At 60.8% G+C, this 16,527-nt stretch overlaps 2 protein-coding genes across 3 annotated transcripts; one reads left to right on the plus strand and one right to left on the minus strand.

Moving 5' to 3' along the window:
• Window positions 1-204: 204 nt before the first annotated feature.
• Window positions 205-6,926, plus strand: EXTL1 (exostosin like glycosyltransferase 1). The gene is made up of 11 exons (XM_054395256.1): window positions 205-1,139; window positions 4,275-4,368; window positions 4,446-4,553; window positions 4,925-5,044; window positions 5,122-5,254; window positions 5,337-5,455; window positions 5,790-5,885; window positions 5,976-6,062; window positions 6,241-6,401; window positions 6,488-6,659; window positions 6,741-6,926. The coding sequence occupies exons 1-11, from the start codon at window positions 205-207 to the stop codon at window positions 6,924-6,926; spliced, it is 2,211 nt and encodes a 736-aa protein (XP_054251231.1).
• Window positions 6,927-7,601: 675 nt separating this feature from the next.
• On the minus strand, window positions 7,602-15,205 carry TRIM63 (tripartite motif containing 63). Of its 2 annotated transcripts, XM_054395479.1 has the most exons (14): window positions 15,032-15,205; window positions 14,727-14,893; window positions 13,282-13,450; window positions 12,892-12,987; window positions 11,990-12,223; window positions 11,854-11,876; window positions 11,658-11,684; window positions 9,418-9,617; window positions 9,058-9,204; window positions 8,610-8,763; window positions 8,366-8,522; window positions 8,064-8,169; window positions 7,841-7,975; window positions 7,602-7,747 (listed from the first exon to the last, which is right to left on the minus strand). In XM_054395479.1, exons 1-14 carry the CDS (start codon window positions 15,188-15,190, stop codon window positions 7,602-7,604), a joined length of 1,920 nt encoding a protein of 639 aa, XP_054251454.1. In that variant the 5' UTR covers window positions 15,191-15,205. The 2 variants fall into 2 exon arrangements, with proteins under 2 accessions (XP_054251454.1, XP_054251455.1); XM_054395480.1 differs by lacking the exons at window positions 7,602-7,747; window positions 7,841-7,975; window positions 8,064-8,169; ... (2 more) ...; window positions 9,058-9,204; window positions 9,418-9,617 and adding exons at window positions 11,041-11,268; window positions 11,382-11,459 and having other exon boundaries at window positions 11,560-11,684.
• Between the last annotated feature and the right edge of the window lie 1,322 nt (window positions 15,206-16,527).

A 16,527-nucleotide genomic window follows, 5' to 3' on the forward strand; every position in this document is an offset into this window, starting at 1 on the left:
CATCACTGCACCGAGCTCTGCTCCACAGCTGGAGAGAGGAACGGCACCAAAGAGCCTGGTTTGAGAGGGCTGCAAGGACCACGGGACGATACCTGGGGGCCCGGAGCTGTCCCATCACCCACTTGGGGTTTGGGACATTGGCCTTGCGACTGGACTCCGACATCAATCCAAGCCTGATGAGGAGCCAGGGGGGTGCATGAACCTATGCAGACCAGGAAGAAATACATTTTCCTGACTTTCCTTGCCTCTTGGCTCCTGCTTCTCTTCTTCGGAGGGGATCAGCTGCGCCGTTTCGCTTTCTTTCCTGGGAGGAAAGCTGAAGCCCAGAGGAATTGGCCTCGCTGGACAGATCAGTCCCTTCTCAAAACCTTTGCAGACCCCAGGGAGCTGCAGGGCGATGGGGACCCCTCCCTGCTGTCACCCCGGGAGCGGCGGGCGGCGCAGGTGAGAGTCTACAAGAGCAGTCGGTGCCGGATGGAAACCTGCTTCGACTTCTCCAGGTGCCAGAAGCACGGCTTCAAAGTCTTCACCTACCCCCAAGAGAGGGATCAGCCTCTCTCGGAGAGCTACGGCAAAATCCTCTCCTCCATCCAGCGCTCTCGCTACTACACCCCACGCCCTGAGGAAGCCTGCCTCTTCATCCTCAGCATCGACACCCTGGACCGTGACCACCTCTCAGGCCAATACGTCCATAACGTGGATGAGAAAATCCGTGGCTTCCCGCTCTGGAACGGTGGCCAGAACCACCTCATCTTCAACCTCTACTCAGGAACCTGGCCCAATTACACCGAGGACTTGGGCTTTGACCTGGGCCAGGCCATCCTGGCCAAAGCCAGCTTCTACACCCAGAGCTTCAGGCCTGGCTTTGACATCTCCATCCCTCTTTTCTCCAAGGACCACCCACAGCGTGGTGGGGAGAAGGGGTGGTTGTATCAGGACTCCGTCCCCCCCAAAAAGAAATACCTGCTGGTGTTCAAGGGGAAGCGGTACCTGACTGGTATCGGCTCAGGCACTAGGAATGCCCTGCACCACATCCACAACGGCAAGGACATCATCTCACTCACCACCTGCAAGCATGGCAAGGACTGGGAGAAGCACAAGGACCCTCGCTGTGACCAGGACAACGTTGACTATGAAAAGTGAGTTGGGGATGAGGTGGGGAAGGGGCTCTGGTGGGGAGGACGCCCCCACAAATGTTCCTGCTCCTCTGTGGGGTCTGTTCAGAGTGGTTCTTCCCTCCAGATGTGGGGAGAGAGGAAAGTTTTGGGCTCTCCTGAAGGAGAGGAAGGTTTCATCTCCAGAGTGAGGTTGTTCAGGGCTTTGCTGTATTAAAGTTGGAGTAATCTGTGCAGAGCAGCTCTTATCTGCAATCACCGTGGCTGCCTCTAATACGATTTCCCTTTTCCCCAACACTGATGAGTGATGCATTTCTTCTCCCCCCTCCTGCCCTTCCCTAACAAAAACGTTTCTCTTGGACATGAACCTGAGACCTCCTCCCCCTGCCCCATCAGTGGCTCTGCTAAGCATCCCACAAATCTGGTGGGTCCTTGGGCATCCCAGTGTGGGCAGCCCTGAGCTCACCTGGCTAGGGATCAGCATGTGGATATGGCACTTCAAGATGTAGTTTAATGGTCATGATGGTCTTAGGTTGATGGTTGGACTTGACGACCTTAGGAAGCCTTTTCCAACCAGCAGAATTCTGTGATTCTATAAAACAGGGATGGTGGCAGCAGTGTGTAATGGATCTTGGTGGAAAAATGAGGGGGACAACATTCTGTAAGCTTGGGGGGTCTCCATGTGCTGGCTCCTCACCTTCTCTTCTGGTTGCTTGGGACCTGTCAGCAGCCGCCTGGTCTAGGGCTGATAAACACAAACCCCGTGCCAGTGGTGATGGCCATGTCCCTCAGACACCCAGCTGGAGAGCAGATGGGGAGAGATGACATCGAGCATCATCCTCAAAGCATCTTAGGAGGTGCTGGGAGGTAAAAGTGGAGCTGGGGTGCAGAGGCAGTGGGATTAGCTGGGGCTTCAGGGCAGCTCGAGCATGGCATGGCCCTGTCAAACAGGTGCCACCAGCCCAGCAGCGTCAGCTCCTGTGGCAGAGCCTTTTTGGGGATGGGGCTTTGCGGGATGGTGGCAGATGCCACAAGCAGGGGGCCCAAGGTCAGCTCTGCAGCATGCCAAGGGTGGTGGGATGGGAAATGCCCCTCCTGACCAGTCCAGGTAATCCCCTAATGCTGTTTGCAAGTACAGGGAGATTTGCATCTTGCCCAGGATGGCTTTAGGGCAGCAGATAGTTTGGGGACACCTAGTGCAGGACAGTGTGCTCCTGTGTGACCCCAAACTCTGCCATCCTGCTCCTCCACATGGGACACCTGGGCAAAAAATCCACTGGCATCTCCATCGCTCTGGGCCAGCTCTGCCCAATCTCTTGGGGGTGATTTACACCCTCCTGTCCTGGAGGAAGATGTCCCTAGACCTGGGCAGAGTGAACATGAGGACAGAGCAGTGTGGAGGGCAGCTGGCAAAGCAGGGGGACCACAGGTGGCAAAGTGAGATCCCAGCTGCCCCATTCACCTGGGGCATGGGGGATGGCCCCATTGCTCGGGGTGCTAGGTGCTGGAGGGCAGCACTGGGAGCAGAGGAAGGCCTTGCTGCGGGTTCCGTCACCCTCCTCACGCTCGGGGTGGGGCTGCTGAAAACAAACCGGTTCTGTGCCCGGATAAGGGCTGGCTTGTAGCAGCGCTCTGGTCTGGGCTGCCCCAGGTTTAAAGCAATCAAAGTGGGTTGGGAAAGGCTCTCTGGAGCCGATGGGTCCCTGGTGGCACTATTCCTGGCCGGAGCCATGGAGGGGCCGGGCAGAGGGAGCACGGTGGGCTCCTGTCCCAACTCCTAACAAAACAAGGAAGCCCTGACGGGCTGATTGCCCGGAAACCACAACGCGTCAGGAGGGAAGCATTTCCATCGGGAGCTGCTGGCCCCGCAGCCCGCCCGGCGCCAGCCTCCCCACCATCGGGGGGATGCTGCCCACGGCCACTCTGCCCCCCGGTACTCATTCTGCTGCCCGCCCAGCTCCGGCAGTGGGAATGGCCTCATACTGATGCTGGGGGCCATGGCGGGGTTGGGGTCCCCAAGGAGTGGGTGGCAGTGGGGTGAGTGTACGACGCCGAGGATGTGGCTGTCGCTGCTGTGGTTTCATGGAGGGTACTGGACCCTGTTTGAGCTGCTCTCCCCTCTCCAACTGGTGTCTTGGCCAGAAGCTGGGGTGTTAACGAGGCAGGGCGCACTAATGAGGTGTTTGGCATCCACCAGAGACTTCGGTGTGGTTCATCCAGAGGCAGGTTTTGATCATAAAACTTTATGCTTTGGTACTGCAGTCAGTTTCCCACATCCCAGGGTGCTGGGATGCTGCACGGTGCTCCAGCACCCATGGAGGGGGCACGACCTCAATATCCAGGCTGATATCAGCCCCAGGTCCCCACCACGGCAAGATCTTTCCCCCTGGGGACCAGCTCATTTCAAGCAGCTCTTTGGCCTCTCAGCCCCTCCCCAAGCTGGGTCACGCACGGTCCCCCCTCAGCCCATCCAGGACCTGGCTACCCCTTCCCTCCCTCCCTGTGGGCAGGAACAGACAGGGTCTGTCCCGACCTAAAGTCAATATTGGATTTTCTGGTGCGGTCGCAGGGACCCGGCAGCGGCCGCGCCTCTCCCCACCCGCACAGAAAGAGCTTTCATAGCCCCACGGTGTGAGCCCAGCCCGGGGAGGGGGGAACGCTGCAGCCCTGCCTGCCCCGCTGCGGGCAGCTGGCCCTTGGCCCCCTCCGAACTGCTGCCAGCGGGGCAGGCAGGGCTGATCCCGCCCGGCAAGTCTGGGCACGGCAGGTGAGTCGCCGCAGTTTCGGGCTCGGGGGTTCGGGCACTGGCTTTGCAGGGGTTGGGGTTTCATTAAGGGCAGGTGGAGGGAGCTGGGTAACACCCAACCGAGCGCTGTCTGGGCACCAGGATGCTATCCTGAACCCCCCTTTCAAGCTGAATTTGGTTCCTAGCTCTGCCACAGGTCCCCTTTCTGACCACAGACACCTCCCTCCATCACCCAAGGCATCTCTGCACCACCTGCCCCATGGAACCAGGGCTGTTCAGAGGCCAGATCAGTCCAAATCCAACCTAACGCTGTCCTGGGATGCTCAGCCTGTCTGGGTTCCAGTGGGATACCTCAGGATGCTCACAAGGTGGGGGAGGGCATGCCTGACCTTCATCCCCATCTCCCTTCCCAGGTTTGACTACCAGGAGCTGCTCCACAATTCCACCTTTTGCATCGTGCCCCGCGGCAGGCGCTTGGGCTCCTTCCGCTTCCTGGAGGCTCTGCAGGTATGGGGTGGGCAGGGCGACAAAGGACCCCGGCTCTGGGGTCCGGGGACTCTGTCCCAGCCTGTGTCCTACCACAGGCTGCCTGCATCCCCGTGCTGCTGAGTGACGGCTGGGAGCTGCCCTTCGCTGAAGTCATCGACTGGGGCAAAGCTGCTGTCGTGGGCAATGAGAGGCTGCTGCTGCAGGTACTGTGGCTGGATCCTGCCCCACACTAGGCACAAGGATCCCCCAGTGTTGATGCCAGGGGCGGTGGAGCCCCCAGCCAAGCTTGGGGATGAAAGCTCTTGCAGCTAAGCCTGGGAGGATGCAGGGGGGCCTCATCCAGCCCGAAGCAGAGTGACCCGTCCCAGCTGCTGCCCTGAGGCAGTGTTCATCTCGGGGTGGGGGATATTCAGCATCTACCCAAACCCAAAGCCCTTGAGTGGGATCCTGGGCCAGGTGGCAGAACAGTGGGTGACACAGGGCTGTCCCGTGGAATGGCACAGAGGTGAGGGAGGCAAAGTAGCCCTGCTGAGGAGTCAAAGTGAGAAAGCTGCTGCCCCCCACACCACCGCAGATCCCCTCCATCATCCGCTGCATCCACCCGGAGCGCATCCTGGCGTTCCAGCAGCAGACTCAGTTCCTGTGGGACGCCTACTTCTCCTCGGTCGATAAGATCGTGCACACCACGCTGGAGGTGAGCCCCGCCCCAGGACCACCCTCCCCCCAGCTCCTGAGGTCACAACCCGGGTGCTGAGAGCATCTTTTGGGCAGATCATCAGGGACCGGCTGCTCCCGCACCGCTCCCGCTCCCGCTTCCTCTGGAACACGCTGCCTGGGGGGCTCCTGGCTCTGCCTGACTTCTCCACCCACCTCGGGGACTTTCCCTTCTACTACTTGCAACATGGTAGGACCCCACCTGCCCCAGCTGAGCACGACAAACTCAGTGCATGCCACAACATCTATCCTCTCCCCTCCTCTTTTTTCAGGCTCCAGCCCCTCTGAGAAGTTCACAGCTTTCATCCAGGTGGTCTCCCCAGCAGGGTCCCCCTCCCAGCCCATCCTCAGGCTCATCCAAGCTGTCTCTGGATCCCAGTACTGTGCCCAGGTTGGGGGAGCTGAGCTCTGCACCACTCAAGTGTGGCTTACAAGAATGTGGGAAGGATGGGGCAGGGTCCTGTGAGCTGGAGAAGGACATGAGTGGGTTTAGGGGTGGCTGTTGGTGTCAGCCTGGGGTGGGCAGAGCTGTGGGATCACTCATGGGTTTATTCTGGTGCAAACTACCGTGAAGTGGTTCTGGGGTGATCTGGGCTGGAGCAGGTTCTGTTGTGGGGCTGGGAAGAACTCAGATGTGGCTGCCCGGCAAACACTGATGCACCAACACACCCCAAGGGGTCCTGCCAGTCAGACACCCCTGGATATGCTGGTTGTCCCCACTGCAGATCCTGGTACTGTGGAGCTGCAAGGAGCCACCACCACCAAGGGGGAAATGGCCTCAGACCACTGTGCCTCTGACCATCATCCAGGGCAGGGGAAAGGTGAGAGGAGGTGGAACATTGGCAGGGAGCTGGGCCATGGGCAGGGAGCTTGAGATGAGCACAGCCCAAACTGATTATTCCCCTCTGTAGCTCAGTGACCGCTTCCTCCCCTACGCGGCCATCCAGACAGATGCGGTGCTGAGCCTGGATGAGCACAGCAGCCTCTCAACCAGCGAGGTGAGGCCATGGGCACCACGGTCCCTGGCCCCCCGGACGCTCAGTGGTCACCACAGTGCTGGCAGGAACTGGTGCTGGCTGTCCCCACGCTCCGGGGCAATGATGAGCCCCCTCCCACAGAGCCCTGCAGCCCGGTGACACCATCCCCTGTCCTCCCTTGTCCCCTGTCCCCTGCCAGGTGGACTTTGCCTTTGGGGTGTGGCGCAGCTTCCCCGAGCGCATCGTTGGCTTCCTGACGCGGAGCCACTTCTGGGACCCCGAGCGGGGGTGCTGGGGCTACACTTCCAGGTGGACCAACGAGCTCTCCATTGTCCTCACTGCCGCCGCCTTCTACCACAGGTACCCAGCCAGGGAGAGGCTGGTGGGGATGGATCACTCAGAGGTGCATCCTGCCCCCCCCCCCCCAACGTGATGCCCTCCCCCAGGTATTACCACAGCCTCTTCACCGAGTACCTGCTGGCGGGGCTGCGGGAGCTGGCAGACAGCCTGGCCGCTTGCGAGGACATCCTGATGAACGCCCTCGTGGCCGCCGTCACCAAGCTGCCCCCCATCAAGGTCACCCAGCACAAACAGCACAAGGACACTGTGCCCCGGCAGGTAGGCTGCGAGGATGGCGATGTGGAGACCTCTCTAGCCAGGGAGTGGAGCCTCTCAGCCCCGCGCTCCCCTCCTGCCAAGGTGAAGGGCACATCGGGGGCGGCCGGCGGACAGCGTCTCTCCCCGCAGCAGGACTGCCTCAACCAGCTGGCTGACTGGTTTGGCTACATGCCCCTCGTATCCTCCCAGCTGCGCCTCGACCCCGTCCTCTTCAAGGACCAGGTCTCCGTCCTGCGCAAGAAATACCCCCGCTTGGAGAGACCCTGAGGGCGGCTGGGTGGCTCCGGGCATCCTGTTCCCGGTGCACGGAGCCGTCCCGGCGCAGGGGGCGGCTGCTGGTGAGGTTTCAGTCGGTATTGGGTTTTACCAGTGCAATAAAGATCTGGGTGCAGAGGCAGAGGCTGGCCGGTGACTGTAGGATGTTGGGGAGTGGGCAACACTGCGTAGGCACCACTGGTGGTTTGGTGCTTCTGCCGTTGGTGGCCACCTGGGCACCCTGGGAACAAGCCGTGTGGCACGCAACCGAGCATGCAGCAACCCTCCAGCCCCCAGCCCTGCAGGCAGGGCGAGTCCTTCGGCTTCCCAAGGCAAACAAAAGAGCGATAAGAGGCGAAGACAGAGCGACTGTGTCCTCCCTCCCCCTCAGCTGCCCCTGCAGCCCCCATTGCCTTGGGGAATCCTGAAGGAGGGGGAAGGGTCATTTCAAGCTGCCTTTTGCCCCAGCTGAATAGAAACTGGGAAAATTCAGGCTGCTGGCCTTCGACAGCTGCTCTCCTGCGGCCGCCGCAGCCGTGGGTCTGTCCTTGCTGCAGACACCCAAGATAACGTCCGGGCACTGCCGGAGCCAACAGCCCCCACATGCTCCCAGTCCTTTGCTCCACTTTATTTTCCACGTGTGAAAAGTGACACCCCCCCCCCCGCCCGGGGCCAGGCTGGGGCTGCTCAGTCGGGGAGGGGCTGGCACTCTCGGCAGTCCCTCATCTCCTCCGAGAAGCTCTCCACCTGGATGGTGGTGGTGTGGAAGCGGAAGGTGCCCTGCAGCCGGGAGCTGGCCTCCTCCAGCACCTCCTGTGCGTTGGCATCTGCGTCTGGAAGGAGCAAGGGAGGGGATGTTGGGGTGTGGGTGAGCCCCAGATCCCCTTCCACACCCAGATCCACACCCCCCAGGCAGTGGCACTCACTGATGGCGATGTGCGCAGAGAGCAGAGGCTGTGCTGCCGTCAGTGCCCAGATGTGGAGGCTGTGCACAGCCTCCACCCCTGCCACCGCCAGCAGCGTGTCCCGCACGGCGTTGAAGTCCATCCCTTTTGGGGTGCCTGGGGAGGAAGAGCAGTGGGCATTGGAGGAATGGGCACCTATGGGTGGCAGCACCACCAGGACTCCCCCATCCCGGTGGGTGCCTACCCTCCATGAGGACAAGGATGATGTCACGGAGGATGGTCAGCGTCGTCCCCAGCACCAGCATGGAGAAGAGGAAGGTGCAGATGGGATCCATAAACTTATACTCAGGCTGGAGGGGGAGGAGAGAGGGTGAGGAGGGGGAGAGAGGGTGAGGTCCCTCTGGAGCCATCACTCCACCCCAAATCCCCATCAGCACCAGCAGGGAGGGGACATGGTCCCCGCTGTCTCACCCTTGCACCTGGCCAGGGCTGGCTGAAGTCACCGTGCCCATGTCCCACCCCCTTTGCCCCTGTGCCCACCCAGACCTTAAAGAAGATGATGTAGGATGCAACCAGGACACCAACACTCTGCAGCAGGTCCCCCACGACGTGGACGAAGGCTGCACGGACGCTGGCATTGGGCTCTTCGCCGCCTGCCCCATGGCTGTGCCCATGTCCCGTCTGGTGCAGAGCCAACCCCATCCTGCGGGCAGGAGAGTGGTGACATCCCCAGGGCCACCAGGCACAGGCTGGGGGGCACCTGGGGAGGGGGAGAGGTGGCAATACACACACGATGTTGGCAGCCACGGCGCAGGCAGAGGTGATGAGCATGACGCTGCCCTCGATGTTGTAGTCGCCCGACACCAGGCGCTGGGCAGCCAGGTAGACCAGGACACTTGTCACCACCCAGATGGAGGCCACGGAGAGCAGAGCCCCCAGGATCTCTGTGGAGAGCACCCCGAGCCCCACATTGCCATTTTGCCAAGCCTGAGCACCCTCCCAGCTCCCCCAGCAGCGACAGGGCTCAGGGTAGGCACCCAGCACCTAGCCCTGGGGTTGTTCCCTGTATGGGGACATGGTGGCTCTGCCCTTCCCTACCCGTGCCCATGGTGCTGGGGGTTTTCCATGGCTCCCTTAGGCACCCAGTCCCCATCTGAGGACACCATGGGATGCTCTGAGTGCTCCCTGGTGTCCCTGGGAGGTGAATGGCAGCCCAAGGGATGGTGCCACCCTCTTACCTGCCCGGTGCCAGCCAAAGTTCATGGTTTTGGTGGGGGGTCGTGAGGACACCCAGAGTGCAAAGAGGCTGATCATGATGCTGGCAAAGTCTGTCAGGAGATGAGCTGCATCTGTCAGGATGGCCAAGCTGTGTGCCAGGTACCCACCTGTGGAGAGTGGGCAGGACAGTGGGCAGGACAGTGGGCAGCAGGGACATGAGGGGGGCATTGTGCTGGGTGTCCCACTTGCCAGGCACAGATCAGGTCACCCTGTGCCACACTGGGGGCCTCACTATGTGCTTCAACCCAATGAAAAGCAGCAAGGAGCCCTGCCCACACCCCATGGGCACCACCCGGCCAGACCCTGCACCCACCACTCACCTACAACTTCTCCCACCATGAAGATGAGACAGATGCCAGCAGCCAGGTAGAGCTTCCTGCGTGCCCGCTGCTGCCGGCCGGGGTGGCTGCTGGCGTCCCGCGTGTGGCAGTGCCGGCGGTGCTGCGGCCCCAGCTCCAGGGCGGGCACCTGGCCCTGCAGTGAGCGGTGCCCATTCTTCTGCACGGCCCCCAGGTAGGACCTGCCGAGCGGAGGGGTGGTCTGGAACAGGATGGGGGGTGGGGGGCTGGGGGAATTCTGGGGAGCGAGCTGGACGCCGAATGCCTTCCTCCCCCAGCCCCTCTCCTGGACGCACACCTCCAAAGGAGCCCACCTGGGAGCACCACATGGAAGAGGGGAGACCAGATCCCAAACACACACACCCCGGGCACCCCCTACCCTCCTGTTCCCTGGCTCAGCAGATGCCGCTTCTCGCCGTCGGCCGCCATGCTCCCGCGGGTCAGGGGGCCAGGGTCGGTGCCCTGCTGCGTGCCCGGAGCTGGTGGCAGCCGGTGGAGGCAGCCGGTGGCCTCGGCCCGTGTGGAGTGCTGGGGACTCGTGTGCAAAGCGCTGGGACAAGGGAGGGAGGGACCCGGCCGGCTGCAAAGCGACAGTGGCGGCTCCGCTGCTGGGGGAGGAGGGAGATGGCCCTGGGACTCCACCATGGGCACCCCCCAGGAGCTCTGCACTAGCGATGGATGCAGCTCCTCAGGGTGAGGCGAGGATGAAGCATCCCTTTGTGCCCCCCCTAAAAGTAATTGGTGACCCCCACCATGGGCACTCCCCAGGGGCTCTGCACCAGGGGTGGATGCAGCTGCCCAGGGTGGGGGGAGGATGGAGCACCCCTTTAGCCCCCGCTAAAAGCACCTGGGGACACTCTTCCCAGCTTGGGCAGCTCTCAATCCCCCTCCCCAGTTTAGATCCAGCCACGGAACAGCCATGGGGTGGATAAGCCTGGGACCAGATCCAGCCCTCCCCAGCAGTGACTCCTGCCCAGCTTGGGGGGGGGGGGGAGAGAAGCAGCACTAATTGCCCTGGGGATAGTTGCAGTTGTGGCACAACCTTGGGAACCACTGCAGGTGCTGCCTCAGTTTACCCCTGGGCATTGAGCCAGGCTCTCTTTTGGCAGCAGAAAAGCCTTTATCGTGCCTTTATGGTGCCTTTAAGGTGTATTTAGGGTATGTTTATGGTGTGCTTCTGGTCTATTTTTGCATTCATGATCTATTCTGTTTTTGCAGTCCTATTGGCTCAGCCAGCAGCAAACCAGCAGCAAGATGAGGAGGCCACCCCCATTTTGGGGACTGGCACACCTCAGAGCATCCTCACCCTCCCCATCACATCCCCAAGCCTGGGCAAGCTCTGGCCCCGGGCACCCCACTGCCAGGAACCAAATTCCAGCAGGTGCTGACCTGTCACACCCCCGGGCAGGCAGCCAGTTGCAGTGCTGCCAGAGGTGCTAATGAGGCTGAAAATTAAGTGCTGGACTGGGACACATCCCTCTGCCACACTGGGTGCTGGCAGGGACCAGCCCAGCAAACCCACCCCCACCGCCGTCCAGTGCCCACCGTGGGACTGGCAAGCTGAGAAAACAACCACACGAAACCATCAGAGTTCTGTAGAAAATAGTTCAAAATTCAAACCTGTGACAATTCTGTACAAAACAAAGATACAAAACGTGAGGAATTGGCCTCTTTGCACCCCCATAGAAAAGTGTCCTGTGCTGGGGCAGGGGCTGGCTCCCAAGGCCACCAGCCCCTGCCATGTCCCCCCCCTCACCCCAGGTCCCGTCGCCGGACATCCTGCGCCCGCGGAGTTCCTCCTGCGCCGGCAACCTGGCTCTGGCTACTGGGGAGCTGTCAAGGGGAAAGGATGGAGAGGTCCAAGGGGGTTCAAGCACCCAAAACTCCCCTCTGGGTGCTGGAGGGTGCCAGGAAGGGTGCCAGGGCTTAGCTGTGTTGTCCCTTACCCATCACTGTCCTCTCGGGTGCCACATCTTGCTCTGCCTCTTCTTCCTCCCCATCAAAGTACTCCTCCTCTTCCTCAGCTGTAAACAGATGGGAAATCGTCACCATGGGGGCACCAGAAGAGTGGATGGATGCCACCAGGTTGGTGAATGGGCACCATGGAGGCAGGGGCTGGATTACCCAGGTCGAAGTCCAAAGCGTGGACAGCCTCGGTGAGGTGCTCCAGGCTGATGGAGAAGGCATCCATGTTCTCATAGCCCTGCTCGATCTTCTCCAGCCTGCCACCCTTGGAGGCTTCCACAATCCTGGGCAAGCAAAGCAAGGCCATAGCCCTCCCTGTCCTCTCACCAGGCTGGGGGACTGTGGAGTGCCAGGTGGAAGCATCCCCACATTCCCCCCCTTGGGTGCCCCCCAAGGCTGATTTTGGGACGGGGCCTGGGCAATGGCTGCCTTCCCCCCGGGTTGGGTACTTACATTTGAATGAGCTGCTTGGCATTCTGTGGGGAGCAAGAGGAGAGGTGAGTGGAGCTGTGTGACAGCCGCCAGGATGTCCCCGAGCTGGCTGAGGGTGCCCTGTGGGCGGGGGTGGGGGGTGGTTCGGTGGTCTCACCATCAGGAAGGCAGCCCCCCCAGTCTCCTCCATGGCCTGGATGGCCGTTTCCAGCAGGCGGCTGGACTTATCCAGCTGCTCCTTGTACTGGCAGATGAGGCCCTGGATGAAGCTGGTCTTGTCCCCCTGCTCACGGCTGATGCGCTGCAGCAACTCCGACTTCTTCTCCTCCAGCAGCGCTGCCAAGGCGTCGAAGCGAGTGCACAGCTCCCGCCTGGCCGCTTCGCCGTTCTCCTGCGGGCACAAGGGGCAAGGGATGCCACCCACATGTCCCCTGCCACCACCAGCAGCAGCAGCCGGGGGTGCTCCAGCTCTCTCCCAGCCATCCAATACAGAATCAACCAGGTTGGAAGAGACCTCCCAAGATCGTCAAGTCCAACTAATCGCCCAACCCAACCAGGCCATCGCACTAAGTGCCCCATCCAGGCTTTCCTTAAACACCTCCAGGGATGCTGACCCCAGCACCTCCCTGAGCAGCCCATTCCAAAGGGCAATCTCTCTGTCTGTGAAGAACTTCTTTCTAAGCTCAAGATTAAACTTCCCCCTGCACAGCTTGAGACTGTGTCCTCTTGTTCTGTCCCTGCTTGCCTGGAAGAAGACACCAACCCCCACCTGGCTACAACCTCCCCTCAGGTAGTTGTAGATATAAGGTCTCCCCTGAGCCTCCTCTTCTCCAGGCTAAACACTCACAGCTCCCTCAGCTGCTCCTCACAGGGTTGTGCTCCAGACCCCTCCCCAGCCTTGTGCTCTAGACCCCTCCCCAGCTTTGATGCCCTTCTCTGGACACATTCGAGCAACTCAACATCTTTCCTGAATTGAGGGCCCAGTACTGGACACTGGAGGTCCCCAGCTGAGGTTTCCACCCCTAGGTTTCAGAGGGCTCCTTGGGATGCCTTGCTCACCTGGGTGCTTCGGCAGGAGTCCTCCAGCTGGGTGATGATGGTCTGGATCCTGTCGTTCCCTGCCACCAGCATGGAGATGCAGTTGTTCAGCTCGGTCTGGGTAGGGGTAGAAGGACAGACACAGCTTGAAGCCCAGCAGGGATGGGGAAATCTCCCACCCCAGTGTGGGGGTGGGCCAGACACTGCCCAGTCCTGGCTCTGCTTCCCCCATGGCCCCCACAAGCTGTGGCAGCTCTAAATATAAGGCTGTCTCCTAGGAGAAGTCACCCGGGGGCTATTAATACCCCATGAGCAGATCCCAGAGCTATTTGTGACAGCCCCAGCTCAGCACAACACCCTAGGACCAGCTGTGTCCCCCGTGCCCCCCCCCCCGTCCTCCTCTCACTGCACCTTCTGGCCCTGGAAGACATTTTGCAGGGGGGCAACCTCGCAGTCCTTGTGGGCACCAAACACTTTGCACATGGAGCAGGTGGGGACCTCACAGGTGACACAATAGATGTTGATCCTCTCATCCTCGTGCTCCTTGCACATGGGGTGCTCCCCCTTCTTCAGTGGCCTGCTGGAGAGAGTGGCATGGCCCTGGTGACAACCCCACCACGGTGACATCACCAGCAGGGTGATGTCCCCCACTGCAGTGACATCCCCACCATGGTGACATCCCCACCATGGTGACACCCCCACTACAGTGACATCCCCACCATGGTGACATCTCCCTTGCAGTGACATCCCCACTGCAGTGACACCCCCACTGCAGTGACACCCCCACCATGGTGACATCCCCCTTGCAGTATCATCCCCATTGCAGTGACATCCCCACCACAATGACATCTCCCTTGCAGTGACATCCCCACTGTGGTGACATTCCCCTTGCAGTGTCACCCCACTGTGGTGACATCCCCACCATGCTGCACAGCCACCCCAAAATCAGGTTCCCAGGGAAGAGGCTGGAGTCCAGCAGTACCCCACTCTTGCTTCTTTGGGAACCACCAACTTCCGTGCCTCTGTAAAGCCCTGAGCCCAGCAAGTCCCAGCTTAAACCAGTGCAGCACTGGGCATGGCAGCAGCCAGCACTGGTGGGCAGGGAGACACACTCCAGGGACGCTGCACAAGATCCTAATTATAGCCTGGGGCTGTCAGGGATCTGCTGTTGTCACCCAACTCGTGACCAGGGTGAGGGTGCCCAGAAACCCCCGGGGGGTCCCAGCTGGGGGCTGCAGCCAAACTGTCCCCCCTGCAGCACCGAGGGCCATGGGGACAAGCCAAGCTCCTGAAGGAAAGACAGAGCTGGCCCCCCAAAAACCCCCATGCAGCCAGACACCTGCCATGTGCTGTCACCCCTGTCCCCATGGCTCTCAAACAATATTTACAGTGTTCAGAGAATCTGCTCAGGGCCACTGCTCTGCCTCAAGAACCTGACACCCCTCTGTCCCCCCTGCCAGCTGCATGCTGCCCCCAGACTGTCCCTCTGCCCCTTATCAGCCAGCAGTGCTTGCTGTCGCCAGCAGTGCTTGCTGTCACCAGCAGAGCCTGGATTTGTTTCCCACACCTCTTATCTCCCACTGAATGCTCCAGCGGCAGAGCATGAGGTGTGCAGGACCTGCCCTGCACCTTCTGAGCCACTCAGAGAGGGGCTCTGAGCAGGAGGGGGGTTTGGGTCAGAGGAGGAAGGTTTGGAACCCTCCCCTCCCATTTTCTCACCCAGCTGCAATCTCCTGCAGACTCCACGCTGGGGCTGGGGCTCAGCAGGGGGACATCCCCATGTCCCCACGTCCCCATGCCCCCACGTCCCTGCCACGGCAAGGCACAAGCAATGAGTCATGGCCACCCGTGCCAACCTGGAGCACTCCTGCTTGTAGATGTCGATGATGTTCTCCACCAGCAGGTTCCTCTGCAGCCCATAGACCCCGTGGCGATCCAGCAGCACCTCGTGGCGGCAGGATGGGCACCGGAACCGGCCCCCTGAGATCACACTGCCCCGGCTCTGCCAGTAGGGATTGGCAGCCTGGGAAGGGGAGACGAACACTGAGAGGTCCGTGAGCATCCCTGCGGCACCAGAGGCGTCCCCGCGGCACCGCCAGCATCCCAGGGACCCCCAGCCTGGGCAGCAGGGGGAAGGGTGGGCGCAGAGATCCCCTCTCACCTGGAAGACGTCGTTGGCACACTTGCGGCAGAGGTTGTGCTGGCAGGGCAGGATCACCACCGGCTTGCTGAACATCTCCAGGCAGATGGGGCAGATCAGCTGCTTCTCCAGGCTCTCCATGGGGCTGCCATCCTGCAGGATGCCTGCTTGGAAATCCATCGGTACTGCTCTGGCTCTGCTCTCTGTCGCTCTGTGCAGGTGCCACCCCTTGCCCTGCTATTTATAAGTCACTCTCTGGTCACGAGGAGCCAAATCCTGACGCAGGGTCGGGTGTCTGGGGAAGGGGCAGCACCTGTCACATGGGACTGAGCCATCAGGATGCCACTGGCTACGGTAAACAAGCCAGGGACAGGCTGTCCAGGAGGCCCTGCCCGCCCGTGCCGTGGTTGCCGGTGCCCCGAAACCAGAGCTGGGGGGTAAATGGGGCCAGGCTTCACCCTGGGGCCAAACAGCCACACACCCCAGGGGTCATCCTGGCCAGATCCTGGGGCTGGACCCCACAGTGACATCAGGGTGAGAGGGCACAAAAAACAGCCCCGTGGTCATTCAGAAGTTGTGATGGTGCCAGGAATGGGGCAGAGCTGCCCAAGGGGTGGGTGGTTTGGACACCTCCCTTTTGTGTGACCACTTCTGGGGTGGAAACATTGAATCCTGGAATGGCTTGAGTTGGAAAGGACCTTAAAGACCATTCAGTTCCAACCTCCTTGCCATGGCCAGGGACACCTCCTAGTAGCCCAGGTTGCTCAAAGCCTCATCCAGCCTGGTCTTAAATACTTCTAGGGATGCGGCATCCACAGCAACCTGTTCCAGCATCTCACCACCCTCACAGCAAAGAATTTGTCCCTAATGTCCAGCCTAAACCTACCCTGCTCCAGTTTCAAACCATTGCTCCTTGTCCTGTCACCACAGGCCCTTATCAGAAGTCCCTCCCCAGCTCTGCTGTAGCTGCTTCAGGTACTGGAAGGCTGTGCTGACAGGCTCCTCACCAGTGGATCCACAGGTTATGCTTGGAGGAGCATCAGAAAGATGCAACCCCCGTGCCTGGCACATGCACCAGAGTCCTCTCCTTCCTCCCCAGCCAGGCTTTGGGGGGCCCTTCTGTAACCCCAGATGCAGCAGAGGGGCTGTGAGGGCTGCTCTCAGAGTTGGTGTGCATGGTCATGACCCAACCAGCCCCTCCACTGGGTTGCAAAACCTGATCCAGAAACATCTGGGGGGAAACTGGCCAAGCACAGCCCCCCAGGTCCTGCCACCCATTGGGAAAAACAGCCCTGGCACACAGTGCCCAGCTGGCGAGGTGATAAACAGGATGTGTGCCAAATGCCACTGCCTGTCCACAGGGAGACCTGTAAATATGGGCAGCTGTGTGAGGAGAGAGGAGTAATTATAGCACCCTTGGCTGAGGGGCACACTGCAGGGGACAGGGTGGGGTGGGATGGGGGCTGCTGCTGTGCCCACAGAGACTGCGGGCAGGAGGGGATGGGTGCTGGGGTGCA

The sequence above is a fragment of the Indicator indicator genome, chromosome 33 (genome assembly GCF_027791375.1).
Source record: "Indicator indicator isolate 239-I01 chromosome 33, UM_Iind_1.1, whole genome shotgun sequence".
Lineage (NCBI taxonomy): Eukaryota > Metazoa > Chordata > Aves > Piciformes > Indicatoridae > Indicator > Indicator indicator.